Source organism: Castor canadensis, chromosome 12, assembly GCF_047511655.1.
Source record: "Castor canadensis chromosome 12, mCasCan1.hap1v2, whole genome shotgun sequence".
In the NCBI taxonomy this organism is placed as follows: Eukaryota; Metazoa; Chordata; class Mammalia; order Rodentia; family Castoridae; genus Castor; species Castor canadensis.
In genome coordinates, this window is record NC_133397.1 from 53,183,031 (window position 1) to 53,197,802 (window position 14,772).

Sequence of the window (14,772 nt, forward strand, 5' to 3'; positions counted from 1 at the left end):
TGTGCTTGCTAAACAAAAAGTACTGTGTAAAAGTTACATATTGTTTATTACCTGGAAACTAGTCATTAAAACTAGACATCTGTGAATCAATACAGGGTGATAAAAATAATCATTGTTCTTATTGTTAATGTATCTGCTTTGGAAAATATGACTTATCCCAAGTTTAGATTCCAACTTTGCTTCTAGTCCAATTTTTATGTCAAATTATAACACTCTGAATAATACATGAAAAGTTGCTGCAAGAGAGTGAGCTCTAAACAACTAATTCTACATTATATTACACTGTTTATATACACATTAATTACACTGCATTGTTTACATATATACAGTGTAAATGAAGTTTAATCTCAGCTAATCTGTCTGCTTTCACTTCTTTTTTAAAATTTGTTTCTTTACATGATTTGTCATGAATAAAATTACATTTCAAATAACGTACCTTTTTTCGGCTCGTACTTTCTTTCCACAATGAGAACAAGTGTACATGTTGTCACCTTCTAAGGTGTCTTTAATAGTAACCTCATCAAGAGATTCCTGTGTATAAAACCACATTGTAAAGTTCGTATTATTTACAAAAAAACCAATAATTACAGATTGGCCACATTGCACAGAGGAAAACCAATTTGTTTATGAAAAAGTGAATTCTTAATTTTAGTAAAAAATTATTTCTTCCCCTCATATGAATCTTACAAAATTTTGCAAAGGGTCAATCTTTACATTTTGATTGGGCAAATACCAGTTTTGTGGTCTACCTTTAATTCTTACTTAAATGGCAGAGGAAGAAGAAAATACATGAAACAGTTCATTTCTTTTTTAATGTAACATACAAATCTGCTATATAAAACAGTTAAAAGCAAAGAAAAATCCTAAAAATTATGGCCATTACTCACATAAATGTTCTTCATATCAGCCACCTGGCACCTCACAGTATAAAACTCTTCAGCAGTTTGACTAACGTGTTCACAATCCTGATCAATCAATAGGCAAAAATTAGAAATTTATTATAAGCTAGAATATATTAAGATCTCCGAAAAGCAAAAACACGTATAATACTTACCAAGGACACGACATTGTTTGTAATTACACCTCCAAACAAACTTTTCACGGTATTTTTCTTTAAAACAAACAAAAGTCAGCAATTAAAATGCAGGAAAATCTGTCCAAAGTCAAAGAAACTTTTCAGTATGCTGGCACTAACCAGTTCTGGAGACATTTCTTCAATTTTAGTAATCAGATCAGTAAAAAACTCTGTCATATCTTTCTGCTCCCCAGTATTAAGAGGCTGTTTATCCATTGTATATGTTTTACAGAAAGGTCTAGGATTATATGCTTTACATTCACTCTCCTATAAAGAAAAAGATGGAAAATGATATTAAATAAAAATAAGAAAACAGCCATAACAAGGTCTTCAAAGGACTAAACAAAACGATAGTAAATCTAAAAGAAAGGTTGTGGGGTTTTTTGGGGAAGAGAGGAAGGGTTATTATTGCTGTTGCTTTTGAGATAGGGTCTCCATATGGAACCCAGGCTGTCCTCAAACTCACAATCCCCCTGCCTCAGCCTTCAATGTTGGGATTATAGACCTGAGCCACCACATCCAGCCAAAGGAAGTTTTGAAAATGTTCTCTTTATTTCTTTTTGTTAGGTTTTCATGGCATTTTCATTTTAACGTACTTGATGCCAGAAGATGCTTAAATTAACCATATGCAATTACTATTTTTAGGTAAAGGAATTTCTAGGAAGGAATTTGGGCCTCAAAAGACTCAGATTTGTATTGTGAAGAAAATAAACTTTTGGAGGCGAAACATGTTTTCCTACAGACTGAACTATCTGTAAATAGTTTTATATAAAAATGAGATTAAAATCAGAATCAAGGGAACACTGGTATATCTTACTTTTGTTTAAAAAATTTATTCAACCCTTACTAAGTATTAGAAAATGAAAAATACAGAAACACATGTGACACAATCTCTGTCCTCAAGATAACAACAGGTAGAACAAGTAACTTCATTACAAGAGGTAGAAACAACAGAGAGGCATGGAGACTTGAGTCTGGTAGAAGGGGTGTAAACCAAGGATGACAGTAAGGCAAAAATGAAGAAGAGTGCTGAAGGAAGAGTGACATGCACAGAGTGGCATAAGTAACTTTACAGCTCCAAAGGGCTTAGAGTTACTAGGTGTGAACCTGGATATGCAGAGAGAAAGGAGAGGAGACCGAAGGTAGAGATAAAATTACAGAGGATATGTGTCATGCAGATGACCTTAAATACCATCCTATTCATAATGAAGAACGACTGAAGTTTAGATTACCACTGTAAGGCTTGGATCTTCTTAAAATTGATCACTTTTACCATTTTGGGGATGAGAATTAAGATGAGAATTAAAAAGAAGTAAGTTAGAAACCTTGCGGCATTAAAGAGGTGACCCTGTGACAGGAAAAGGATCAGATGCAAGGAACTTTTCAAAGGACAAATTAACAGGATAACTGAGATGTGACTGTTAAAAAAAAAAGCCATTATGACAAAGATAGGTAACTAAAAAAATTCAATTTAAAAAACTTAGAGTATGCAAGACTTGATGAAGCCAGTACAAATTCCATGTGACATTTTTAGACCTTTCAAAAGATAAATGTAATTATTTTCTCCCCATGATTCTCAAACATACCATTAAATATGTAAACATTTTCTGAAGCTCCAAAAGAGTGGTTTTGTGCTTCATATCTTCTGAATACTGGAAATCAAGAGAAAATTTTCCATCAAAACATACTAGTAGTAAACTAGACAGGCTAGCAAACAAAATCTTTCAATGTGCATAACACTACATCTGTTTTCATCCTCTTAGCTGAATGTAGGGATAACACTTTAATTATTTTATTTTTCTTCAGAAATTATAGTACTAAAAATTAGTAGTTTCTTCATTTCAATAAATACAGTGATCACCATTATGTTAAGAAACTGAATAGGGAAATCTTTGAAAAACTGCTTTTTAGATCAACACTCATTTGGTACAATGACTGACAAGAATGAAAAATATTTCAAGTGTGCAATAAATTGCCTTCTATAAGTAGACTCATACATTAAAAAATACAGAGACATTAAATGATACTTCACCATCATATAATCACATTTTTACTTTCTGTAGAGTAGAATATACTTAACAATAAAAAGGAATACCAGCCAAGATCTTTGAAAACTGTCTAAATTGCAAAATACTAATAACCAAGATTAGGATAACTGGCTACACACACTAGAAACTTAGCTCTAAACAGCAGCCTTACAGGAGAGATCCATATAACATGCCAGACTCTTACCAGATATACTCTATTCTAATTCACATACTAAACTCAACCTATGTAAAGCATCACCACCATTACAAATTACCACTTGTCATAAATAAAGTTGTGAGAGTATCATGGAATATTAAGCCACCCAGAGGCTGGGAGTATACACCAGTTATTTGTGTCAGTCTTGTGGGGAATGCAGGAACATGGCTCTTCTGTTTAGGAACTTATAAATAATTGAGGTAACAAATAACTAAGATCTATACAGCATATACCACAAAATTAAATGATAGCACAACTGTAACTGAATAGAGGAAATCAATAGATTGGCAAAAATAACCAGACACAGATTATATTCCTATACTATTACATGAGAGGCTTAATATTTTATGAGATGATGAGAATAGTAACAGAAGATGACAGCATAACAGGTCCAATATATGCATAGTGCTAACAAAGAAAACAAAAACAAAGCATTCAGAAACAAAGTCCTAGACTCATATTTCTATTACTACAGAATAAAGCACTAGTTATCTAAAGAAAAAATGCCTAATTGATACATTTAGTGTCAAAAACAAGGAAATTTTATTCAATGTGCAATTTTAAAATATCCTACAATTATTATGTATTTAGTACTTAAAGAAATGTTTATGCCCATTAGGATAGGTATTATTGCAAATTAAAACCAGAAAATGATGAGTGTTAGCAAGGATATAAAAAAATTGGAAACCTTATACACAGTTAAGTGGAAACATAAAATGGTGCAGCCATCATGGAAAAAGTATGGTGATTCCTCAAAAAATTAAACAGAAAGTTACTGTGTGATCCAACCACACCACTTATGGGTATATGCCCAAAAAAAGTGAAAGCAGAGACTCAAAGAGATTTATATACAGATGTTCATAAAAGGATTATTCAGAAGAGCCAAAAGGTGGGAGAAACCCATGTGTCTTTCAAAAGATGAACAAACAAAATATATCACATATATGTGCTATTACTCAGCCATAAGAAGAAAGGAAATTCTAACACATGCTATGATACAAGTAAATATGAAAGGCATTATGATAAATGAAATAAGCCACTCACAGCTGGTCATAAAAGAACTAATATTTTATTGCTCTGTTTTTATGAGATCCCTGGAGTTGAATTCAAAGGAGGAAAGTAGAATGGTGACTATAAGGGGCTGTGAGAACAGGTAATGGGAAGTCAAGGGTTTAATGCATGCAGAGGTTCAGTTCACTCTGAACCTGTTATAATATACAGTGTGTATGTATCAATGCCACACAAATACATACTTAAAAATAATTAAAACTATGCATTTTGTTTTGTGTATTTTATAAAAACTAAAATACATGTAGCTTTATTTAATCTATGAACATCAAAAAGGGTAATAAAATTACCTGAAGTTCTCATCTAAAGCATCAACTTTCTGAAGTTATACTGTCGACTTGTATTGAATACGAACTTTCTATGTAGGGCTGGGGGTATAGCTTAGAAATATACTAGCCCAGCATACACAAGGTCCTGGATTTGATCCCCAGCATAGTAATATAAGTAAATATATGTATGCCCTACACTTTACAAATGAAGTACAAATTAAAATTTTTTTCTATATTGACGTAAGTTGATATACAGTCTTTAACCAAAAATACCACTTAAGAAAATACTCAAAATGAGCATATGTAAGTGTTCTTTCTGTTGCTACTAATTGCTAGGAATGCTTCTGTTTGTTTTGGGGTTTTTTGTGTAACTGGGATTTGAACTCACGTGTGCAAAGCAGGCACTCTACCACTTGATTCACAAATCCAGTCTCCTAGGAATGCTAATAGCTAAAATTAATCATTAAGATAAACAAGAGGCACCAAGAACTATGGCCATTTTACCAGCTAAAATGAAAAGCATCAAATATTATCTTCTTTGTTAACTACTGGTTTTATGAAGTTATTCAGATGGAGGACTGGAGGCATAGTTCAAACAGTAGAGCACCTTTACCTAGTTAAGTGTGAGGCTCTCAGTTCAAGCCCCAGCACTAATAAAACAAAACAAAAAAAAACCCTATGAACATGGGTCCATCTGTTTGGGTTTTTTTTTTTTTTTTTGCCACTCTGCCAGCCCTTTTTTATGATGGGTATTTCTTTATTTTATTTTATTTTATTATTCATATGTGCATACAAGGCTTGGGTCATTTCTCCCCCCTGCCCCCACCCCCTCCCTTACCACCCACTCCGCCCCCTCCCTCTCCCCCCCACCCCCTCAATACCCAGCAGAAACTATTTTGCCCTTATTTCTAATTTTGTTGTAGAGAGAGTATAAGCAATAATAGGAAGGAACAAGGGTTTTTGCTGGTTGAGATAAGGATAGCTATACAGGGAGTTGACTCACATTAATTTCCTGTGCATATGTGTTACCTTCTAGGTTAATTCTTTTTGATCTACCCTTTTCTCTAGTTCCTGGTCCCCTTTTTCTATTGGCCTCAGTTGCTTTTAAGGTATCTGCTTTAGTTTCTCTGGGTTAAGGGCAACAAATGCTAATTTTTTTAGGTGTCTTACCTATCCTCACCCCTCCCTTGTGTGCTCTCGCTTTTATCATGTGCTCAAAGTCCAGTCCCATTGTTGTGTTTGCCCTTGATCTAATGTTCACATATGAGGGAGAACATACAATTTTTGGTCTTTTGGGCCAGGCTAACCTCACTCAGAATGATGTTCTCCAATTCCATCCTTTTACCAGCAAATGATAACATTTTGTTCTTCTTCATGGCTGCATAAAATTCCATTGTGTATAGATACCATATGATGGGTATTTCTGAGATAGTCTCGCAGACTATTTGCCGGGGGTGGCTGTGAACCACAATCCTCCTGATCTCTGCCCTCCTGAGTAGCTAAGATTATAGGCATGAGCCACCAGCACCCAGCTGGGTCCATCATTTTTAGTTACAAACTTTTCTATTTGCTAAATTAGCCCATTATTTGAACTCCTTTTAGTTGTAACTAATTCACAGAGATGATAAACGTAGAAATATTAATATAACTAAAACCAAAAACCTAAACCCACTTGGGTGTTCTGTAAACTGGAGACCTTCACGAGTAAGTTAGACATATTAAAGGACTCTAGACTTTATTAGGAGAAAGTGAGACATAAAGATGACATGATGAAAAAAACAAAACAAAACAGTATTTGACAAGAAATTATAAAAGCAGAGCAGACATCGAAGTAAAAAATGATCCATAGGGGGAAGGAGGGAAGATGGGAGAAAGAATGGAAGGAAACTAGAAGGAACAACTAAACAAAAACAACCTGAAGCAGAATTTGCTCAAACTAGACCCACAAACTCATTTAATTTGGGATAAGTGTAAAAGAAAAAAACTCAGTGATTCTGATAATATTGCCCTACTTAGTGTCAGGTTTTACTTATTTTCTATATAACTCAAATTTATACTTATTTTTATTAAAAATATAATGTTCACTGTATTACTAAGTGTGTAACCCACTACCATATTTTCATTTGAGAAATTAATTAGGACTAGAGGCATAGCTCAAGTGGTATAGGGCTTGCTTAGCATGCACAAGTCCTGGGGTTCAATCCCCAGCATCACTAAATACACAAATGAGAAAAAGTCATACAACATTATGTATAGTCTCGGTGTAAAAACAAAATATGCACACTAGCTATTTATATAATGAAATTTTCTCATTCTTTATGCATATATCCCTTTCTCAAACAGTATTTTAGATTAAGATTTATAAGCAAAAATTTTAACATTTGGTTTCACTTTTAATTTTTAAAGAGAGGAATCTCTACCTTAGCAGTGAAGACAGCCTGTCTTGCCTCAGGAATCATATAAAGTTGCTGAATAGTGGAAGCCAAGTAACAAGTAGCTCCAAGGTTAGTCAGGCCAACAAATCTACATTCTGCACGAACATCCTCATGAGGCCAGTAGTCCCACTTGTAAGGTGCATGGGCTGCTGAAGAAAGAGGGAGGGAAAGATGCCCCCAACAAACTATTAAGCATAACATATTATGCTTTAGTTAACTACCTCCACTAGCTACCTAGGTAATACCTACAGAACATTACATATGGTAACTTTTGAAATTAGGTAAGAATATCGTCTAAAAATTCAAGCAACTGTTAAAACTTGATTTTACTTGGTTTTAAATTATTTTATTAAAAAAAAACACAAAGCACTCAGGATATCTATAAAAATGGTTTTCACATTTTTAAAAACTAAAAACCAATGTTTACTTTTTAACTTTAATATCCCACTAACAACGGTTTATAGTGTTAAAGTGTATTAAGAGTGAATTCTTTAAACAATGCCCTCCAAAATTTCCTTTCTGGATTCCTGTTTATAAAAAGGAAAGGAAAAGAAGAATACTTACACTGCATGTGTTGTGCCATAACCCAGTTGTGTATTAGTCTGTAGTTCTCAACAGATCCCTTCACCATCTCTACTAACAAATCATAAGCAGCAGCTCTCGAAGAATGTGATTTGCACTTTGGCTGCTGCCTATCTTTGAGACTGGGCAACAAAAACAGGAGATTGAAGATATCTCTTAAAAACTCCTGGAAAAAAGAAGTCAGACATGTTATTTAATTTGGATATTAATTATATTCCAAACACAACAAACCATACACAGAATAAACTGGATTCTAGGATTAAATATAATCTTCTGAAAGATGATTCAAAAACTTGTAGCAGCATCACACACCATTACTGGAAAGTCTTATCAGTGTTCATTTCTCTTAAAGAGAAAATGGAATGGGTGGCTAATCTACTCTTCCCTTCACTCTTTATACCTGATAGCTCATGCTTACAGATTATTCACGTACAATGTCATTATTTTCTACTTTACTAAATGGCCAAAAGTTTTTGTTCTTCCCTATCTTGTCTGTCAAAATGTCCTACAGGTGCCTTTGCATTTAATTAACAGCAAAAAGATCAACAGTAGCAACTCATTCATACAGGACAATTATTAAAGTGCCAGGCACCACTGAAAGCAAGAAACAAAAAGCAAGAAAGATTAAGAACCTTGCCAGTAGCATAAAGTTGGTATGTGCCAGAGTCAGGATTCAAGATACCAAGTTTTTACTTAAAACCTCTCTAACAATGAAGTTCAAACTGAAGGAACAAGATTTACTCTGAGATTTAAATTGTTTTAAGAGAATTGATTTCTAGACCCTCATTTTAGATGTAATTTTCCTAAATTCAGTCTGCCTATGAAAGTGGCTACTGGGTTATCTCTTTACTTGCTCTTTTTCCTAACTGGTATTTTTTCTTTGCTATTTTACTTTGTACTATTTCACCGCAATGAATATTATATTCATTATGTAACTCATATAGCCCTAAGTATGACTATATGCTGAGTCTTGATTATTCTAGTGAATAACAAGGGGGTGGTTTAGGGGACTAAGGGCACAGAAACAAAAAACAAGCAAAGAAAAAAAGACAATTAAAAATATCTTACTATTAATGACCTTTTCTCTTTCCAAGTCACTACAGTCAAAGAACATATAACTCTTAGTTTCTGACTTTGCAAAGAAAAATGGGCTTATTTCAGAAGTTGACCCACTGATAAGATTTTATCTATCTTGGAATTAAAAACTGAAGGAATTATCATGGAGACACAAAGTAAAACATTTACTTACTTTGGAAAATAAAAATCAAACGTTCAAACAGAACATCTGAAGTGGCTAATAACTAACTTAACAATAAACTATCTTTGCCAATCAGTTTAGATCTACAAACCAGGAGTGGTGGCATGGCTCAAGACACTAGAGGGGCTGACTAGCAAACTCAAAGCCCTTAGTCATCCCCAGTACTGTTGGCTGGGGAGTGGGATGCATAAACTAAATGAACTAAATATTTGTAGTTGGCAAAGTACAACTAAAGGACTGTAGGTATGGCTTAGAAGGTAAAGTACCTGCTTGGCAAGTGTGAAGTCTTGAGTTCAAACCCCAGTCCCACCAAAAAGAAAGTAAGAATTTACAAGTAAATAATGAATAATGAGCAGATGTGCAAAGATGCTATAGTTTTTCTTATAATAACTATACCAAACATTTAAATTCCCCTTTTATATTTAATTTGAAAATATTTTAAAGTATTCTTTTTTTTTTAACTTAAGAAAGCAAATGCCATGCAAATAGCTGTTATATTGTATTGTTTAAAGAAAAAAGACAGAAAAAAAATCTGTGTATGTTAAGTACTAAGGCAACTTATTTTCCTTAATATTTTGATCCTTAGTACTTACAGGTAGGGAGGGCTGATTATATTTACTTAATATAAATTTTATACCTGTGTATTTAATACATCAACAGATAGTTCTAGAAAAACATCACAGAAAAATCACACTACATGGGATCTTTTTTTTCTGTACTAGCTAAATATTTTTCATCCTTTCCTGATTTTCCCTTTTTAATGTAATCAGAAAAATCAATTAATTTTTATATTTGGGGATAAAAGCTATATATTGATAAGATTTCTACCAGCAAGTACACACATTAATTATTGCCAGTGAGCGTAATGGGGGAGAATAAAATAGGGCCTAGAAGAAACAGCACCAAAAGAGGTTTGGTAACTGTTAGTGGGAATGTACCTTAGAAGAGTTACTATGGAAAACAGTATGTATGGAGGTTTCTCAAAAAACTAAAAAACTGGGCACCAGTGGATCAGGCCTGTAACCCCAGCTGCTTGAAGGTGAGAATGGGAGGATCATGGTTAAAGGCCAGGCCATGGGAAAAAGTTCGTAAGATACCATCTCAGCCAATAGCTGGATGAGATAGTGTGTACATGTCATCACAGGTATGGTGGGAAGCATAAAATAGAAGGAGGGTGGTCCAGGGGGACCTGAGCAAAAGCAAGACCTGATCTCAAATTTAGAGGAAAAAAGTATTGGAGGTGTTGTTCGAGTTGTAGAGCGACTGTCTAGCAAGCCTAAAGCCATAAATCTAAACCCTAGTACCATCAAAACGAAACCACACCAAACATCAAACAAAAAAAAATCAAAACAAAAAAACTTACAAAAAAAACGCCCCAAAACAAGACCCAAAAATAGAACTATTACACAATTCAGCAATCCCATTGCTGAGTATATACCCAAAGGAAATGAAATCAACATGTTGAAAAGACACCTGAAATCCTGTTTTTACTGCAACATATTCACAATAGTCAGCATACAGAATCATGAAATCAAATACAGAAAGACAAACATTGCACAATCTCACTCATACTGGAATATAAAAAAGTTGATCTCACAGAAGTTGAGAGTAGGAAGAGATATGAATTAACACAGGTACAATGTTACTATTTTGCAGGAGGAATAAATTCTAAGGTACAGCAGGGTAAATATAATTAACAATATGCATTATATATCTCAAAATAGAAGAGAGGAATTTGAATGTATTTACCATAAAAACAGGTAAGAGATTAAGAGAACAGACATGCTAATTACACTGAGTTGATCATTAGCAAAGGTATACATGACCCAAAACATTTAAAATACATTTAGTAATCTCAATATATCTACAAAAAAAGAATCAACTATATGTTGGTAATAAAGTGTGACAATCACAGTGTATTTTATAAATACTTGTAAGTACTACATGTTATTTTAAAAAATGAGTGGAAAAAAATCAGTAGCCACAAAACAAAAGTGGAAGGGCTTTGTGGATTACAAGAAACAGAAGAGATTTAAAACCGATTAAGATTGTCACCTAAAGTTTATCTCGAGAATCCTTTAGGGCACAGAAAATGCTCAGGGACTCATCATGGTATTCTTTTGGTTACTGTTTTTAACACACTCAGTAACCTGAAGGTAACAACTCTCTAAGTCATAACTAACTCCCTCAATACAGGAAATAGCAGAAGTGCCAATGGAAAGGTGAACAACTTTTAAGAGTAGTTAGACATTTGTTAGCATAGGTTTCATAGAGCCTTTAAATATGAAACTATTATAAGTCTATTTTTTTTCCTTATTGTTGTACTGTGGGTACACTGTGGCATTTACAGAAGTTCTTACAATATGTATCATACTTGAACTCACCCCCCCATCATGACTGTTTATTACTTTCATTATGTAAATTAGGATATTAATTCATAATTTATTACTTCAAAATATTGAATCCTATAGAAAATATACCACTAAAGAAGTCATCCTTTCATTATTATAATAATAGGAATTAAAACTTGTTTTTACATTCTAAAAGTAAATCCAAGTTTATTCAACATTCCCTGCTCCTGCCAACAATTAAGTTTAAGCAAACTTTAAATTTGGATGTGTGAAAAACTTAACATATCCACATACAATGCAGATACAAAAACTTTCAATCATATTTCATATAGACAGTTTGAGTTTTAGTACATACCTGTCCTTCCCTCGAAAATTTAAAGGGCGGTTTATGCTTAATAACACTTGTTGCAAGCCTTAGAAGTCCTGTAAGCCCATCATCTTCTACATTACCATCTTGGTGATCAAGAATTTCTCTACTACAAAAAAAACAAGAACACAAGCAAAACAAGATAGTTGTATCTTTTATCTTTCCTCAATAATGTAATTGTCAATTTCACATCAAATTTTACCTTCGAATACAGTCAGCCAAATGTCTTGCCAAAGCATCTAAGTCGAGGAGTGTTGTCTTAATATAAAAAGAAAATACAAAATTCAAATACAGATTTGTAAATGTAGTATTATACAGATTACTAAATCATTTCCTTATAGCTAACAAGAGTTTGGGTTTCCCAAACTTACTAATTAAATCATAATCTCTCAATAAGCCTACTTTTATACATAATATGAATTAATAAAATTAGTTTTAAATGCACACTAACAGTTCTGTGAAAAAAAATCAACTGAGTAATAATTTATGATAGTCACAGTAATTAATCTATTGAGAAAATACTAGGGTTTGCTGTTTTATTCTTTAACACACTTAGTGGGATATAATTTACATACAAGAGTATGTGAAACTATTTATTTATTTTTGATGGTGCTGGGGACTGAACCCAGGGACTCATAGATACTAAGCACATGCTTGGTTTGTTTTCATTACTAGCTTTGGTTTTGGATTCTGAGAAACACAAAGCACAGGCTTGCCTAGAATTTGATAAACAAATTTGGCTGGCCTCAAACTCATGATTCTCTTGCTCCCCCACCCTCTTTTAAACTAAGCTTTGAAATAAACTACACTGTAGAGGTAATTTCAAAAGTTTTAATTTTTGTAACTGAGAAACACAAAACAGCCTTCACAAAATAGAACTTGATTCATTCAAGAGCACTCTCCCTCCTGCCCAGCCCCCCAACCCCCCCCAAAAAAAACACACAAAAAAAATTCTAAGAAGGAATGATTGAGGGAGGGAAAGGGCCCAAACAATATACATACATGTGAGTAAATGTAAAAATGGTAATATAAAAAAATAAAAATAAGCCATTAAAAAAAATGATTGGATTTGTGTTTTAGCATAAGTAAGCAAACTGAGGTTTAAGGAAAAAAAAAAATCTATAGGGCTGGAGGGTGGGGCTTAAGCAGTAGAGTACCTGCCTATAAAGTCTGAAGCCCTGAGTTTAAGCCCCAGTATATCAAAAATTGTTTTGGCAGTACTAGGGTTTACACTCAGAGCTTCATGTGTACTAGGCAGGTGCTCTAGTACCTAGTATCTGTTGGATATGGGTGACATATCCAACATATCCAGCCCTTTCTGCTTTGGTTATTTGAGACAGGGTCTTATTTTATGCCCAGGCCAGGCATGGACCTTGATCCTCCTATTTATGCTTCCTACTGTAGCTGGGATGAGACCCACACGACAACACCCAGCCTTTTCTATTTAGATGTTGTCTTGTGAACTTTCTGCCCAGCCTAGAATTACAATTCTCCCCACTCCACCCCCATCTCCTGCCCTGCCCAATGTAGTAGATGGCTGCCATAGCAGCCAGCTATTGGTTGGGATGGAGGGATTGTGAATTTTTTGCCCTGGTTGACCTCAAATAACAATCCTCCTGATCTTTGACTTCCAAGTAGCTAGGATTACAGTGTGAGCCACCAGCACCCAGATGGTTACAATATTTTAATGAATAATAATCAAATTAGAATTTATTCAATATTAATTTTTATATTTTTCAAATGAAAAGTAGAATATTTTAAAAATTCAGATATAAACTTAAAATTAGACAGTGTAAATGCCATACGATTTTAAATGTCAAATGTATATATGGTACTTCATTCATAGGCATGAAAAAATTAAGAAAATATTTCAGTGGATTCTATTCAAGTCTCTTCTGAGTTAATATTTAGCTTAACTAAATTAATATAAAGAAGAAAAATGAAAAGTCTACATGGTAAGTTTGTCTATGAAATTTATTTTAAATATTTTTGTTTGAATGGAAATGTCATTTTAGTCTAGTATAAGAAAATTAGTGGATCAGTAAAGACTGAGTGTTTCTTTAGTTTAAAGTAATTTCTATTACAATTTTATTTCATATATTCAGGACTCCAAATCCACATGCTAGTATAAAGAATTATATATGTTTAAATTTCAAATCTGAATTTTACTTTCCATATAAGATCTTATAATCGTATCTTACTCAAAAGAAAACTGCTTATAGGTACTTTGACAATGTCAAAGAAAAAAAAAGAAGGGAATTAGAGCATAAGAAAAAGGTACAAATGTAACAGAAAAATTATGACAGTACCAACTAGTTAAAACATTAATAAAAAGTCTTTAACAATAAGGACTAGTAAATCACAAATATTTACATGCCCAATTTATCTATTAACAAGTTAATGTGTAATTTTAAACATACCTGACTAGCATCCTTTATATGTATGTTGTCAACTAATTTGCATAACAACCAAAAATACTCTTTACATCCAGGTTTTAACACTGGTTCTTCTTCATAATCATCCATCTATTAATAAAAATTATATTTTGTGAAAATACTTTAAAATAGTAACACATTTAAGAAACGATAGGCTTTATGAAATTAAATCTCTACACAAATAAAATAATTTAAAATCTAACAAAACTGAGTACATTCCTACTTTCTGTAAAATCAAAATAATCAGAAGAGGTACATAAATAAATAACACCAGAATTTTTAGCAAATCCTACAACATATCCTATTTTTGAGATTAGTTAAAAATTTTTAATTAATGAGCTCTGGAACAACAGGTGTTGGCGAGGATGCGGGGAAAAAGGAACCCTCTTACACTGTTGGTGGGAATGTAGACTAGTACAACCACTCTGGAAAAAAATTTGGAGGCTACTTAAAAAGCTGGACATCAATCTACCATTTGATCCAGCAATACCACTCTTGGGGATATACCCAAAAGACTGTTACTCCAGAGGCACCTGCACATCCATGTTTATTGTGGCACTATTCACAATAGCCAAGTTATGGAAACAGCCAAGATGCCCCAGCACTGACGAATGGATTAAGAAAATGTGGTATCTATACACAATGGAATTCTATGCAGCCATGAAGAAGAACGAAATGTTATCATTCG

General features: G+C 33.4%; 1 protein-coding gene across 6 annotated transcripts in view; it reads right to left on the bottom strand.

Annotated features, from left to right (window-relative positions):
* Usp34 (ubiquitin specific peptidase 34) overlaps positions 1-14,772 on the bottom strand; it is a 194,577-nt gene that overhangs the window by 61,978 nt on the left and 117,827 nt on the right. For 5 of the 6 annotated variants that reach the window (XM_074049807.1, XM_074049805.1, XM_074049806.1 and 2 more), the window contains 10 exons: positions 14,070-14,174; positions 11,852-11,907; positions 11,638-11,758; positions 7,656-7,839; positions 7,077-7,240; positions 2,662-2,727; positions 1,196-1,342; positions 1,055-1,111; positions 888-965; positions 437-531 (listed from right to left, as the gene is read on the bottom strand). In XM_074049807.1, the coding sequence (XP_073905908.1) occupies positions 437-531; positions 888-965; positions 1,055-1,111; positions 1,196-1,342; positions 2,662-2,727; positions 7,077-7,240; positions 7,656-7,839; positions 11,638-11,758; positions 11,852-11,907; positions 14,070-14,174 (1,073 nt within the window). The remainder of the gene's footprint in view (positions 1-436; positions 532-887; positions 966-1,054; positions 1,112-1,195; positions 1,343-2,661; positions 2,728-7,076; positions 7,241-7,655; positions 7,840-11,637; positions 11,759-11,851; positions 11,908-14,069; positions 14,175-14,772) is intronic. The other variant, XM_074049804.1, reaches the window with a different exon arrangement.